The 15953-nt window shown below is 46.7% G+C and overlaps 1 protein-coding gene across 1 annotated transcript in view; it reads left to right on the top strand.

The window, feature by feature from the left end:
• The window catches only part of SPATA20 (spermatogenesis associated 20), a 57331-nt gene extending 42413 nt beyond the window's left edge, over positions 1-14918 (top strand). The window contains exon 16 of the mRNA XM_060252135.1: positions 14625-14918. Coding sequence (XP_060108118.1) covers positions 14625-14795 — 171 coding nt within the window. The 3' untranslated portion in view covers positions 14796-14918. The remainder of the gene's footprint in view (positions 1-14624) is intronic.
• Positions 14919-15953: the final 1035 nt, after the last annotated feature.

Here is a 15953-nt window from a genome sequence, read left to right as displayed (position 1 = left end):
GGCTTTTGTTTGAGGACAGCGACGGCAGCCAGGCTGGCAACCCCCTCCCCTGCCTCTACTTAAGGGGGGAACTGCTCCCAATGCTTGGAAAGCAGAATTACAGCACACTATAAAGTATGTTCATTGGGTGGCTACTGTTTTAAATTACTGGTGTTATTGATTTTATGTGTACCTTGTGTTATACATCGCCTAGAGTCTGGCGTTGGCTGGGATGAGGCGATTCATCAATTTAATAAATAATAATAATGTTAGATGTGAAACCTCTCCTGAGAACCTCTTCATTGCTATGAAGTGTGTACTTGTTTTATCTAGTTTGCCAACAGAGCTTGTTTAGAGCAACTGCCTTGACCAAGTTCTCTGGTAAGATCTGTGCCAACATTTGATATTCTTCAACAAGGAAAGCTAAAGAATGTGGCCATGCTACGTTATACAGAATTAGGCAGTTACACAGAGTGACTTTGATGTAAAACTAATGACAGAATTTGTTAGCTGTGGAATTTTGTTTTCTCTTGGATTTCCAGCAGGCTGTGAAATGGGAATATAGGATTAAAGGCACTCAATCTCCACCAAGTGAGTCTTGCCAAATCCTAACTTGCTTGACTGCTTACGGCTCCTGGAAGAATTCTGCAGAGAAAATTGGCAAATGCTTTAAAAAGAGAAAACCTGAAGAAAATTTCTGGCATTCCCCACAGGGCTTAAACCAGGAGTCAGTAGGCAAGTCAAAACTGACCCACCGTTACTAGCACCTAGACCACGGAAATTATTATCTTACCCTGATTGACTTGTGTATTCTGATACAAGCAAGCCGCCTGTCTTGAAGTAGACTTGGCCTGCTATAGAGAAGCCATGTTGGATCAGGCCAATGGTCCGTCTAGTCCAACACTCTATCACGCAGTGGCCAAAAAATCAGGTGCCATCAGGAGGTCCACCAATGGGGCCAGGACATCAGAAGCCCTCCCACTGTTGCGCCCCCCCGCAAGCACCAAAATTACTGAGCATCACTGTCCCAGACAGAGAATTCCATTTATACCCTGTGGCTAATAGCCACTGATAGACCTCTGCTCCATATGTTTATCCAGTCCCCTCTTGAAGCTGTCTATGCTTGTAGCCACCGCCATCTCCTGTGGCAGTGAATTTCACGTGTTAATCACCCTTTGGGTGAAGAAGTACTTCCTTTTATCCATTCTAACCCAACTGCTCAGCAATTTCATTGAGTGCTCATGAGTTCTTGTACTGTGAGAAAGGGAGAAAAGTACTTCTTTCTCTACCTTCTCTATCCCATGCATGATCTTGTAAACCTCTTCATGTCACCCCTCAGTCAACGTTTCTCCAAGATAAAGAGCCCCGAACACTTTAACCTTTCTTCATAGGGAAAATGTTCCAACCCTTTAATCATTCTAGTTGCCCTTTTCTGGACTTTTCCCAATGCTTCTGTTGGTTTTTTTGAGATGGCACTCATTCCAGTTTGCTCTCCCTTATTCCCTTGTGTTCAGGGTGAAAAATGCAAAATCTCATTTAGCAAGGCTCTGCTTATAGCAGTGGTAACAGTGGTTGATTTTTCCTTGCCCTCTTCCTAGGAGACATACTGTTCTAACAGCTGCCATTTTGGAACATGTATGTTTCAGCACTGGGTTCTTGGCACACCCTCCCTAGGAGCAACCACTTGTGACAGTAGCAGATATTTTGCTCAGCTGTCATTCTTCAGTTGCACATGCAACTGGGTGCGTAAATTGACCCAGGCTCTGGATTTAGTCTGTCTCCCTATTAGATGACAACAGGAAGAGTGTGGATTGTAGAGGTATATAACTCCTTGTGAGATAAAATAGGTGAGAGTTGTGGTTTACAAGCCATAGGCTCTTCCATCTGATACCAGTTTGAGTGTCCTGTGATATGTCCATTTGTCTCTCTGTGCTTCAGTTTCACCAGCTTCTGATTTCTTTTGTGCCTAAAAATAAAATGCGGCTCCTCGCTCAAAGAGATTCAAATTCTTTTTTGTAGAAAGCTTCATTCCAGTGACTCAGAAGAAGTTCTGCATGTTGCTTTATTTGTTCTGAATAAAATATTTGCAGTTTCTTAGCATTCTCTTTAATTTGCCAGAAGTAAGTGGTAGGAACCAAAAAGAGGCAGCAAAAGCAGTTGTTCATTGGGGTGAGATAGGCTGGGCAAGAATTCTGGGGCGGGGGGGGGGGGGGAGACCAATAGTTGTGGAGGGTGCAGAAACTCTTCTTTTTGACAATCGTGATCCCAGGCATGGCACCCTTTGGTTTTTCAGCCTCCAAGGAGAACCGCCCTACACTTTGTTTGCAAAGTACTGAGAACTGCTAACTTCCTTTCTTTTAAGTGAGAGATCTGCATCTCGGGAAGCCAGATCTTTCCATTGTTCTTTGGATATGTGGAAAGACTCAGGCACTAATGTGGAACCTGCTCATGCCCTTGTAACATGCCACCAAGCTGCAGTCAACCTGTGACCCTTGATGGCATTTTCAAGGCAAGAGACAAACAGCAATGGGTTGCCATTGCCGGCCTCCATATAGTGACCCTGGATGGCCTTGGTAGTCTCCCATCTGGACAGGGCCAACCCTGCATAGCTCCCAGTATGTGATGAGATTGTCTGGGCCATCCAGGTCAGGGCATCAACTTACATATTTGATTTGGCAGGCATGTTTCTGAAATCTCTTTCCACTGGGGTTCTAGGCCATATGTGTTACCTCCAAGGGCAAAATGCATAAGCTTCTGTTTACTGTTTCCAGCAGAACTGCAGGGCAGCCCTGCGTACTGCAGTCAGTTGAAGGTGGCTAGATCGCCACAGCGTTGAAGTGACTGGGAAAACGATAGCTTTGTGACGTTAGAGCTGGCACTGGCAAAGCTTGTCTTATGGCTGGATGCCACTACGGAGCCGTGAGTGGGCAGGCTGTAGGGTTGGAGAGCTTGGCCACGCTTGGAGCCTTTTTGCCTAACAGGAGGAGGAGGATTTGGTTCTGTTGGCCTTGGCAAGCAGGGGGCAATCTGTGACCTGGCATCCACCTGCACAGTCCTTTGTGCTTCCCTTTTGGGTATCCAGCACTGACCCTGCAGAATTGCATCCATCTGACTGATTTAGTTCTTGTTTTGTTTGGGAAACGTATATGCCACCTCACAAGAGACTTGCTCAGGGTGGCTTGTCTGCTCTTCCTCTCCCCCCACCCCCCGCCCCTTGTGGTTACTATCTGTTGGCTTGCTTGATTTGATTGTATGTTTCCCACCTACGATATTTTAATAGGCTTGCCATTTTCTAATTTGCTTTTAGAGGTTACTGCTGTTTTAAAGATGTTATTATAGGTGTTTCCCGCTAATTAGGAATAGTTAAATAAACAGTAAGTGCAGCTGAATCCTCCATACTGAGGAATCCAGTTATGATTCTTCCTGGGGCCACTCTGGTGTCTTCTGCGGGCCTCTTTCCTGCCCCCTTGAACGCTTATCCAGCCTCCAGAGTTTGCTATTCCGTGAGTTCTGGTTGCTCTCTAAGGAGAGAAGGCTGAAAATTTCTTTCCCCCCTTTCTTGTCCTGTTTGTGGGGACTTGATGGTGCTGCTGTCAGTGTCTCCAACTTTTGCTGGCCGCAGAGTGCTGCAAGCCCTGTCGTGGGTGGAGCTGGGGAAAAGAAGGGTTTTGGTCCTCTGGCATCTCTGCCTAAGGAGCAGCCATGTGGATGGAGAGTCAGGGCCATCTAAGCGCAGCACCCAGACACGATACTAACAGGGTGACAGCCGGCTGTTTTTTTATTAGGCCGCCTCCAACCTCCCTGTGATTGACACCTTGCTTGTTTGGAATTGTGACAAAATAAATCGGAATGAAGGGGGTGGGGGAGTGAGAGAGAGAGAGAGGGTTGTGACCATATGGACTGGGGTGTCCTCTCTGACAAGAACAACACACAGCCAAAAGATGAGGAGCCTTACGTTCTAGTCAGGGGAATGTCTGACGTATTCATGAAGGTACTTTAAAAAAAATGAACGTATCTTGAAAGGCACTATCGAGGACAAAAGCAATATGCAGAGGCCTCCCCATAGCAGGCGTAACATATAAACTGGCTTTTTGGCTTAACATCTCAGTGTTCCGATACTCTTAAACAGGCTCGTGCTCTGTTCTGAGGGCTTCTAACAATTTTTTTTTTTCTAGAGTGTGTGGAGGGGAATATTAATGGCTGCCTAGAGGCACAGATCTTGGAAACGGGCTTCATTGCTTGACATTTGGCCTTTGGAGTGGCCTCCAGCCCCTGGGAGACTGTAAAGAGGTCAAATAAATTCTGATTGAAAGAGTCAGATTCTAAGGATGTTGTGGGCCAGTCGTACAGACTTGTCTTCTCTGCTTCAGCCTAATTTAATTCACAAGGCAGTTGAGAGAATTAAGCGGGAGAGTCCGCAGATTTCCTTGCCCTGAGGTCTGTACAGGAAGACCAAGATAGGAAAGTGAGGGAGAGGGAACTGAGGTGGCCCTCAGAGAGCAATATCAACCTCTCCTCAGGAGCTTGGCTCAAAGAAAAGCAGAGGCTGGGGTAGCTGCTCCCTCTTCATGGTGAATCTCAGGCTTACAAACTTCAGTTTCTTTTGAGGAGTCGGATCATCTGACGTCTTCCCTGTCTTGTCCCTCAGTGCCCTGTTCTGTAACCATAGCACTTGCTCCATGTGCAGGCCTCCCTCTCTCTGCTCCATCTCTATCTCTTCCCCTCTGCCTTCTCATGGAAGGATTAAAGGCAGTGACCCACTTTGCAGCCCTTGTTGGCAGCGGGGAGCAGAGTCTGCTGGTGCCAGTGTTAATAAATTACTCTCTTCCCAACAGCTCTATCAGCTTTTGTTGCTTGCGACTTCTCCGTGTTCCAGGAGGGGCCCCCCAGATAGATGATGAACCAGCAGAGAAGGCACAGAGAAGAGAGCATGATCAAATCAAACAGCATGGAAATTAAATTCCATTCTCACAGTTTAATTCAATTTCTTCTCTGCAGCAAAAGAGCTTTGGAAGGAAAAACAGTGAATGTTTGGTTTTTGACAAAAGAGAGAGAGATGATCATTAAAATGCCATAGAAGTGGTTGGAAATTTGGGAGGGGGAGAAGGGTCATGATATTGGGCAAGTGATGGCAACACCGTGTCTGTTTGCCTTCCACGGAATAAAAAAAAGGAAGAAGGAGAGGGAACAGAATGTCAGGTCCTTTTCAGGATATTCTATGACTCCTGGGACCTTTTGAAGTCCCACAACTATGATTTGCCACTGGCACCAGCTCTTCCTTTGGCTGTATGTATCTGTGACATATTGATACCACTTGCTGGATGTTTGTAGGAGCAGTAAATTCCCCCCACCCCACCCCAACCTCAGTGTGTTTGCATGAGGGATTTGTCCCTCAACATACCATCCCCTCAAGAAAGGGGAACTGAGGCAGAAGCTTCAATTGGTGGATTCACATGGTTATCAGGATCCTTGATGAGCTGCTAAATTACATGTTGCACTAAAATGCACTGACGTAAATCAGGATTGTATGGGATCTGATCAGCTGTTGAGATTTGGACTGCAGCAAGGAACTTACACCGTCTGCGCAGAAGAAGCTTCTGCTAGATTCGTGTCACTTCCTAAATCCATGCCACGAGCAAGGTCTGCACGGTGCAAATGTGCTAGCCATGATAGCTGACCAGCTTCTCTTAGTCATGCAAGTCCAGCAGACTGGTTTAGATCTTTACCTAGTAGTCCTAATCAGTGGATGCTTAGATTTTTTAGATTTGAAGGCAAAGAAGGCTAAAGAAAGGCGTCCATGTAAGGCACATTTCATACTACCTCCAGTAAAGGTCCTGCATTCCTACTAGAGTCCTCTGTGGCTAAAAGTTTTGAACTTGAGGGGGTGCCAAACTGGTAGATTTAGATAAGAAACATCTGTCTTTCTACAAAGTTGCATGGTATATCTCTTCACCCCATTGTCCATTACCACAGCCTGAAAAAGAATATAAAGTGTCTAAAGAGGCAGGAACTCTTGAGAAGGTTGCAAACAGAACAAGATGGAAGTAGTTCTCCCCAGTTGCTTGCTCTCAGACCTCATCAGAAGCAGAAGATGACCTTGGAAACTACAGAGACCACGAACTTCATTTTCTCGTCTTTGCATTTTCTCGTTTTGGTGTTAGCGTTAGGAAAGACAGCACTAAGTTATAGCACAGGGAAGGATAGAACCAGGCCACATATTCCTTCAGGGGGAGAGCAAACTAGTTCTAACTGATCTAGATAAAGGCTTGTCAGAATGGGTTTTCAGGTTATTTACACACATCACAAACCCACCCAGTGCCATGTTTGGTCTCTTCACAGCTGACTTTATGGTTCAGAAATTATGTAACCAAAGGAGAGGTAGCCATTGGTTGTCATTAAGTGGTTATATCCCTCCCCTCGGCATTTTATATAAATTATTCATTTGCAAACTGGCTGCCATTTTGGATTGGTCTCATGCTCATCCTCATATCTTCAGAATACAGCTGCTGCTTCTCTGCACAGTCTGCTGGAAGAACATGTTTTGTAGCGGTGAAGTGGTGAGAGGGGGGCACTTAGAAACACAGAAGCATAGACCTGGAAGGGATTTCAAGGGTCATTTAGTCCAACCTCCTGTACAATGCAGGAAACTCACAGCTACCTCCCCCCTCTTCTTCTGTGATCCCTGCTCTGTGCCCAGAGAAAAGCAAAAAAAATTCCAAGATCCCTGGGCCAATCTGGCCTGGAGGAAATTCTTTCTTGACCCCAAAGTGACAATTGGCGTTACCCTGAGCATATAAGAAAGGGCCAAGTACTGACTCAAAACCTTCATACCCTCCCTCTCATAATCTGCACAAGTTCACAGAATCAGCATTGCTGTCAGACGGCCATCTTGCCTCTGTTTAAAAACCTCCAAAGGGAGTCACCACCTCCCGAGGAAGCCTGTTCCACTGAGGAACTGCTCTGTCAGGAAGTTCTTCCTAATGCTTAGCCAAAAATTTGTCTGATTTAATTTCAAATCATTGGTTCTGATCAGATCTTCTCAGCTGGAGGTTTCCCCTTCTCCTTCTCTTCCCACTCTGTTGTAAACTTGAGGGGTTCTCTCAGTTGGAGAGGGAAGGTAGTTTCTAGCCTTGGTAGACGGGGAGCTTGCTTTATTATTCCTTGCCCTGCTAATAGCCTCAGGGTGACTGTTAAGTATTTCATTATCTCCTTTGTCCACTGTGTGTTAATGTTCTGGCTTTCCTTTATTTGGCTTGACCAAGAGGACCTTAGGGAGGCTGCAAAAAAATGAATTAATGAAGTTCAGATTGGACATGAATTGGTAATTAATCACTCCTGGAAGTCCAGATAAAAATGAGAGAGGATGACAGAAAACAAAGCAAGGAGGAAAAATGGACGTATGGACAGGGAATCCATTATCTGTCCTGAAGATGTTGTAAATGAACTAATGAGGTCACATACACATAGGTTTGCCAACTCTACATCAGGAATTCCTGGAGATTTGGGGAAGGGAGGGACAAGCTGGGTATCATGCCATAGATTCCACCCTAAAAGTAGCCGTTTTATCCAGGGGAAATGATCTCTGTAGTTTGGACTCTGGTTATAGTTCTGAGAGATCTCCATGTGCTACCTGGAAGTTGGCAGCTCTACACACGTGCATTGTCAGGAGTCTCTTTTATGAATGGGGAGACTCTTGCTTCTGTGGATGCCTCTATTTGACTTAATGTATTTGAATGAATTAAATTAATTGTGCCTTCAGGAGGAGGAGGAGGGATTGTGGGGGGCGGTGGCGGCGGGGGGGTGAAGCTTGCTCTAACAAAGATGATGATACTAGTAAGGTGTTTAACAGCACACCTGAGGGGTGAAAAATGAGAAAACAAATAGTGCCACCGTAACCAGAATTAGCCCTTTAAAATCCATCGAAGGGAATAACTCTGCTTAGGGGATGGTACTGTACGTGTACAGATGTGGATGGGGAAGAGTGTTTATTTTTTAGGGAAGTAATAGAAATGTCAAAGGAGGAGGCGTTTGCTGCACATTTTTGAGGTATGTGATTGACTAGTGATGGGGGTACATTGACTAATTTTGGCTTTCCTCAGCAGCTTTATCGAGCTGTGCATTAAATGTTGAGGGGAAATTATCTATGCAGTTGTTTGCTTGGACAGCTGCCTGTCTATTTGGGCAGTGGTTGACTTGGAGGAATCAGAAATCGGATGTGTAGACAACGTTGATTGCTTGTGAACAGATTAGTATATCATGTGGCATGTGTGATATAAAATTGTATCTAGAAATGATGAAGAGCTCAGGCTGTGAATGACTTGGGCAGGAGTGAAACTGGAGACAGGAGTAAGATTAAAAGTAGTACGGACTGCTTCCTTCAGCAACAGGTTGTCCTGACAGAAGGAGGGCAGCAGCTCTGAGAGGTTCATAATTAGCCTGCGAAACCACAGTACTCCTCTAGTGTCACCTGACTTCCAAAAGGGAAGATCATGGCTCGTGGTATGAATGCTGCTACTGGAATGTGCTCCTCTGACCAGCAGCATCAAGAGTACAGGGAACCAGTGGCACAGCAGGAACTCATTTGCATACAGGTGTCCAAATTGAAGCTTGATGCTACTTAAGGAACTCACCAGTGAGCACTTTCCCAGGCTCTTGATGGAAGGAATGCTGTTTTCCCTCTGAGGCAGAGGACATCTTGTTGGGTGATTCTCTCCATCCAATCAGGGAGGCAGGAACCCTTTTTCCCTCTTCCTGTGAGTGACTGTGTGAGTTATCCACATTCTTGATCCTTTTCCTGCCTCAACTGGGGAGAGCAGTTCTGTGCCTTCTCTTCCAATTTGCCTATTAGACTACACCCCTGACACCAAGCCAGCCAGACCTGCATTCCTGCTCAAAAAAAGCCCTGGCGAAGCCTACTGACTACCCCGAGGGGGGAAAGATTTTGACCCATCTTTTTGACGCAGCAAACAAATGCTTGCCTGACGTTGCCTTCGTGGCAACAAAAGATTGTTTGGATGGATTCCATTCCGAGGGAGACACTGTCGCTGTGGAGCTGGATGCTGGAGGAGCCTGCCTGACCAGTAATTGGCTTGTCAGAGCTTCTTCAGCAGACCCTTTAATGGCCATGGCTCAAAAGCATGCCCTAAAAAGATCGCGTAGAGTCAGAAGGTGACATACAGGCTCCCTGTGGCCACCCGGATGCTAGAGAAGCAGCAATTAGTGAATCTCTGGTGGAGGCAGACTTGAGCTCAACTCCTGTGGACCAAAGATCTGTTCTCTGGATTTCTTCCAGTTATCTGTTACGATTCCCTCAGTGTTTTTCTAATTTAGCATAAGGTGTAAATAAGTTTTACTGCTTTTTGATGTTGCCTGAATTGAGATGGCAGGTAACTCCCATATCACTAACAACAAGAAGAAAAAAATGTTCCTGCCTCCTTGACAGGATGGTCGGAATCACCCAACAAAGAGTGTTCCCTCTAAGCTGAGTTAGTGTGAGCCGGCTCACGCTATTTTTTTCTTAGCTCAGGAAAAATGGCCCCAGAGCAAATTAATTTATGCAGTTGTTCACAACTTTAATGCCAGTAGCTCACAAAGTAGATGTTTACTCACAAGACTCCACACCTTAGTGGGAGCATTGCCAACAAGATGTCCTCCTGTCCTCAGAGGAGAAGGATTCTTCACAGTAAGTGACCAGTGACCTGTTTCACTGTATATTGTGGGGTGGTGGCGTATGGGTGCTCTCTGTTTCTTTAACACATTGCCTAGCCATAAAAGAGACATTTCTCTTACACACACACCCTTTACAGAACTGGCTATCTTGTTTTGTGGGAGGTGACTAGTAGGATGATTCCATCAGTGGTGCTCTTTCCTTCTTCCCCTGTAAACCAGCCAGTGAGCATATGAACATATGAAGCTGCCTTCTACTGAATCAGACCCTTGGTCCATCAAAGTCAGTATTGTCTTCTCAGACTGGCAGCGGCTCTCCAGGGTCTCAAGCTGAGGTTTTTCACACCTATTTGCCTGGACCCTTTTTTGGAGATGCCAGGGATTGAACCTGGGACCTTCTGCTTCCCAAGCAGATGCTCTACCACTGAGCCACCGTCCCTCCCTGCTATTCTTCGTTGACAGGACTACTTGTATCTTTCATCTGTTTTGATTTCAGTTTGGCCTGTTCTGTTTTACACCTTGAACGAAGGTAGATGATCCATGCTTTTGACAGGCTTCCTCCCTATGCTCTCTCCGCTAATGCCCAGGACCCAGGGGAGCTAATAATAATCGCTGTAATGTACAAATTAATTAGTGCGGCAGCCACTCATTTATCAGGCATGATTAGAGCATTTCTAATGGGGTGACCCAGTGACTCTGCACTGGAAGGCACTGCACCTTGTGATCAGCCCTAGAAAACACCTCCGAGGCTCTGTGGGTGGAGTGGGTGCGGGGGGGGGGAAGAGTGGGGAGAAGGGCATCAGACCTGTTCCCAGATGTGATGAGTCTGTTAACATAGCAAAAAAGGAGGCTATCCTGCAGCGGATAGGCTTGCTCAAGAGGAAGAATAATTAGAGGTGCAGTCAGGCATGGCTCAATTTCAGTGCGTGTAGAATTAATTTAAGTGCACGTAGAAAGGGGAAGGAAGTAAACACGGACTCATTTAAAGTTAAGGGTACCAGCAGAGAAAGAGGCAAGAATCGAGCAGACTGGGAATATGTGCGGGGGCAGGATGCTTAAGAGGGGATGGAACAGATGGGTAGCTGTTTACTGAAGCATGCGTATGGCATATGGAATCGAGCGCTCAGCAGGGGTGCTGACCAGTTCCATGCTAAAAGCAAGGTAGAGTACAGATTCTGAGGATATGTCCTTTTTTATGTCCCATCAGGGAGCAATACGATGATAGAATTTAGACAGTAAAGGTGAGGGGTGGAACCTCCCTGGCCTACACATATCTTGAAAGCTTCTACCTTTCCCATCTAGGTTAGTGGTAGGCTGTCACGGCCCGAGTCTCTGACACGAAGCTGCGGCTGCTATCGTCCTGGCAACGAGCCAGGACCTCTCGCAGACAGCCCAGGCGAAGCACAGGGAGTGGTCGTAAAACAGTCCAGTTGATTGATAACGTAAACAGGCAGGCTGGAGGGTGAGACGGAAGCTTGGTCAGGGAAGCCGAGAGTCAGGAGCCGGGGAGCCGAGCCGAAAGTCAGAAGCCGGGAAACAGAGCCGAGAGTCAGAAGCCGGGAAGCAAAGCCGAGATCAAACGATACCTAAGCCAGTCCGATAAGCAAAGCCAGAGTCCAGAATACCAGTCTATGGGTCAGGCCGGGTCAGGAATGCACAGGTTCTTTCCGAAGCAAGGGGTGCGAGACGCAGACACATCCAAGGGTGTTCGCTTGTTGCCAGCACAGTTTGGCCTGAGGCCAGGATCCCAGATATACTGCTGGCTAATTGGCTCGTTAGAACTCCGGGCTCAGATCTCTTCTAGCCCGCATGCGCGCCTCTCTACGCCTGTTCCTGAATTCCAGGCGTCTCCTCTCGCGCAGGCGGGCCCCAGGTGTTGGTGAGTCTGGGGGAGATGAGCTAGTACCTGGTGTGGCCAGATTGGTTTCAGGTGGCCCCTGCTGCTGGCTGGCTCCTTCAGGACTTACGTCCTCTGTTGCTGAAGGCATCTGCACAGCAGGGGCGGGGTCAGCAGCAGGCACCTGCTCTGAGTCAGCAGGGGCAGGCACGACATAGGCGAGATGTGGTTCAGCTACAAGGCACAGTGAAGATCTCCAGGTTAGAGTCACGTCAGAGCTCATTTGAAACCACCTGTGTAGGGTAGTGGTGTAGCCACATGGTCGTAGATGTAGGGAATGGGATGCTGCAGCACAGAGCCCGCCGAAAGGCATTTGCTGTATACCAGTGAGAACAGGCTGCTGCTCTTGGTTATCCCCAGTACCTCCATTGATCTTCTGTTGTGGAATACTAAGAGCATTTTGGAGGGGCTGGGAGAGATGGCACGGAACAGACTTATTCTGCTAAGAAGGATAAAACCCTGAGAATGAGACGATGCATTTTTAAAATGTCACCTATGCAAAAACTTTTGCTGGGGCATCATTCTTTTAGCTTGGATAGCTCAATGGAAGCTTCAAGTTCAAAGGCAGCACACATTTGAGTAGTAGTTGGGCTCACAGAGTAGAGGGTGGTCTCTTGCCTTCTGCCCTGCTTGTGGGTTTCTGAGAGACATTTTCTGGCTGACCACTTTTGGAAACGCAATGAACCTGTCCAGCCACTTCAGAGGTCCTGCTTTGCGTGCTTGTGCCTTCTGAGATTAGGCGGGTGGTGACCTGGCGAAAGATGACTTTCTTGGCTTGGCACCAAAACTCAGAGAGATTCTTTGTCCCCTTCTGTTGCCATCATCTACCAGCAGGTGAAGACCTTTTTTTGTTTTGTTTGGCATTCTCCTAGCGATCCCTATGTCTTGGTATGTATTTTAGCCCAGTTTTTGAATTGTTTCAATGATGTGTATATGTTCTGGGCAGGCGATTTTAATGGTTTTCAAACAGGATTTTATAAATGTATGTTTCAATTTATTTGCTGGCCTTGTTGGCCTTTGTGAGGGCAGGATGTAACGTTTGTAACTTTTTTAAAAAAATGTATATATGCTGGAGTAGGTTCTCTGTTGGTCTGATTCAGCAGGGAGTTGTCTTATATTTTAACTTTGCTGAGCTAGTTAGCCTGATATTCTGTCCCTACATCTGTCAGTCTGGGTGCTTTAAAGAAATACAGGAGCAGCCCGGTTTGGAGAGCCAGTTTGGTGTAGTGGTTAAGTGTGTGGATTCTTATCTGGGAGAACCGGGTTTGATTCTCCACTCCTCCACTTGCACCTGCTGGAATGGCCTTGGGTCAGCCATAGCTCTGGCAGAGGTTGTCCTTGAAAGGGCAGCTGCTGTGAGAGCCCTCTCCAGCCCCACCCACCTCACACGGTGTCTGTTGTGGGGGAGCAAGGTAAAGGAGATTGTTAGCTGCCCTGTCTCTGATTCAGAGAGAAGGGCGGGGTATAAATCTGCAATTCTTCTTCTTCCCATAACATTAACAGAGTGTTTAAGTCCCTGTTGGTCATTTCCTGTGTCCAACTGTGTAACATATTGACTGTCTGCATGAGTATTCATTGATACGCTGCGTCTGCAGGCAAAGCAGTGCAAGAAGTAACAAGGGCGTTCTGAGTGAAAGAGAAATATCTCATGGAAAAAAATCTTGTGCCCAGACATTCCATAGAGCAGGAGGAGAGAAAGAACATAGCAGTTGTTTTGTTTCCCTCTGGTGAATTCCCTAGGTGGATGGAGTTCTTGTGTCCCTTGTTTCCTCCATTCTCTCTGCATAGTGAACCTGTCCTCTCCTTGGGAGACTCTGTGTTTGCAGTAGGAGAGAGAAGCACATCTTATGTCAAATTTGTCTGCCGTCTGAGGTAGGCTGGTTTAGGATAGCCGCTCTTTAAACCCCAGCTCAGCACCCCGCGCATGGCATGATCCTTGTGGTAAGCTGACACCAGCGCTGGCTAGAAGTTGGGGCTTGTCTGGGCTCCGGCTCTTGAGTCCAGCATGCAGGAAGCTGGCATGCTGTAAAAGTGATTAATGCAGCTTGAGTTCAATTAGAGCAGCGCGCTTGAAGCCTGCTGGGCAGGCGGGGGTGGCAACAGCATGATTCTGTTGATCACAGCTTAGTTGTGGCACAGATGGGTCTGAAGGGGAGGAGGGGAGGTAAGGTGATGGAGTGGGGGGTGGTGGTGGTATGGACTCCTATCCCCAAAACTGCTCCACAGCATTCAGTTTCAGATCACGAGAGGCAGGGATTTAACGCAAAGAGTTTTTGCTTGAATGAGTCATGGTCTGCTCCCCTCTTCATACTCAGAACTTCCCCTCTGTGAATGCTGAACTCAGGGGACACCATGGGCTTGTTGACACTACCACGGCTGCTAGGTTGTTCCAGAGGCTGTTATTTCCAGCTTGCCTTCCTGAATAGCAGTCTCTCTCCTCAGGTTCTATTGCATGTATCAAGGGTGTCACCTTGGATCTGGGCTTAACAGCCCTGGAGGACCCGAGAACCTCGGGCACAGGACAAGTGACACATTGGATTTTCTGTGTGAGAAACGAGACATGCTGCCCCAATCCTATCAAGCCCACCATACTGATAGAAACTGATGTACTGTTTCCGTTGTGAATTCCCCGGTGCTGACAGCAGAGAGGAGGGAGGGACTGCTGATTGTTCCAAGAGTCTCTTTTCATGACTGTACAAATGAAAAGGATTTGGAAATTGTCTCGTTCAAAAGCCTGCACAGGGGTACAGTTCTTCATTCCCAAACATCCTTAATTGATGTGCTTACAGCGTGCTGCTAGAGGAGATCATGGGGGACCACAATCTGCCATTTCGGAAGTGCTCAATGGGAGAAGGGAAAGTGCTTCCGAAAGTTATCCCAGATGGTCCAAGGAAGTAATTCATGCCACAAACAGCAGGGGAAAGTGGGAGGCAAAAATCAGCAGCTCGCCTGGCCTCGTGTCTCCCAACGCTTACCTGGTCTTCACAGTCTGATCCATCACAGTCTGAGGAGAGAGCAGTTTGGATCTTATCTCCCTAGCCTATTGTGACCCATTCTTCCTTTTGTTGTCTCTTTGTTTCAGGTGCTGATTCATGCGACTGGCGACAGCATGGGATTTCTGTACCATCACCTTCCCTTCCTCTCTTCTCTGGAGAAGAAAGATGGAAAAGCCACTGCATATCTCTGTGAAAACTTCACTTGCTCATTGCCAGTCACCTCCAGCCAAGAGCTGCGTCAGATGCTGTTGGCCTGAACTAACATCCCTACTCCCTCCCAGCCGTTGCCCTTGAGTGCCAATGGACATGAGAAGAGCCAAACTTTTAACAAAGCAGCACTGGCTACTTGGGCCTCACAATAAAGCCACTTGATCTTGCTAGGTTCCTCCCCCCCTCCCACCTCGTTGCTGTTTAGCTGGCACAATTACCGCTGTTTCTTGTTCTAGTGGCCTCTTCCCTCCTTTTTCTGGGAAGGTGTACACTTTTGTGATTCTCGAGCTTACTCGTGCTTGAGGATGGATTATTGCTTTAAGGGGAGCGGCCACTGGCTCCTAGAGTCAGATCGAAAGCCGAGCAGTGAAATTTTCATTGAAAACTTAATTCAGAAAGGTGACTTCTGCTTCATGTTGATTCTGTCTGCATGAATGTAACTGCTGACATTTTACTACTATTGCTCTGCTTCTGGCAGCAGAGAGAGTTATTCTTTCAGTTTGCAGAAATAATGGGATTTTGGCATTGCCTCATCCTACTGCTTTTCTAGCCAGTTGGGCCGTGGGGACAGATATCCTTTGTTTCTTGGTGTCCAAGATCCTCCAGGAATTACTTTAGGCTTGCAAAGGAAATTGTTCCAGGCCTTCTGTTATTTCCTGTCCTCTTTGTCCTAGTTCCATAGCTGAAAGTATTTTAATTTATTTATATGCTGCTTTTCGGTGTCCAGCATGGCTAACAGTCAATAACGCTGTAAAATTCAAGCCCATAAAATTAAAAACACAAAATAACACAACAATGTTAAAATCTCAAGGCACCACCCTACCATATTCCTTTGAAGGCTTTACGAAATATATACATTTTCAGGTTATGCAACAATGGTGTCCTATTGCATTTTTTGGGTCGAAGGAGTTCAGTAGTTAGGGGTGGCAGCAGAGAAAGCCCTCCTGTGAGTCCCTGCCAGCCATATCTCAGATGAAGCAGATTTCTGTAGCAAGGTCTTCTCCTAAATTCAGATCCCAAGAAGGTTCGTGTGGGTGGAGATGGTCCTTCAATAGGACCATCTCAATGACCAGCCCCTAACCAAGAATGATATTGTTGTGGAATGATTTCCATGAGAAACCATAGTTTACCTCCTCTACCCCACTTATCAGTTTCCTTCCTTCCATTTGTCTTACTGTATTGGTGTGGTATTTATTTATTTATTT

This window comes from Heteronotia binoei, chromosome 13 (assembly GCF_032191835.1).
Source record: "Heteronotia binoei isolate CCM8104 ecotype False Entrance Well chromosome 13, APGP_CSIRO_Hbin_v1, whole genome shotgun sequence".
NCBI lineage: Eukaryota > Metazoa > Chordata > Lepidosauria > Squamata > Gekkonidae > Heteronotia > Heteronotia binoei.
This window is presented reverse-complemented; position numbering and strand designations above follow the sequence as displayed.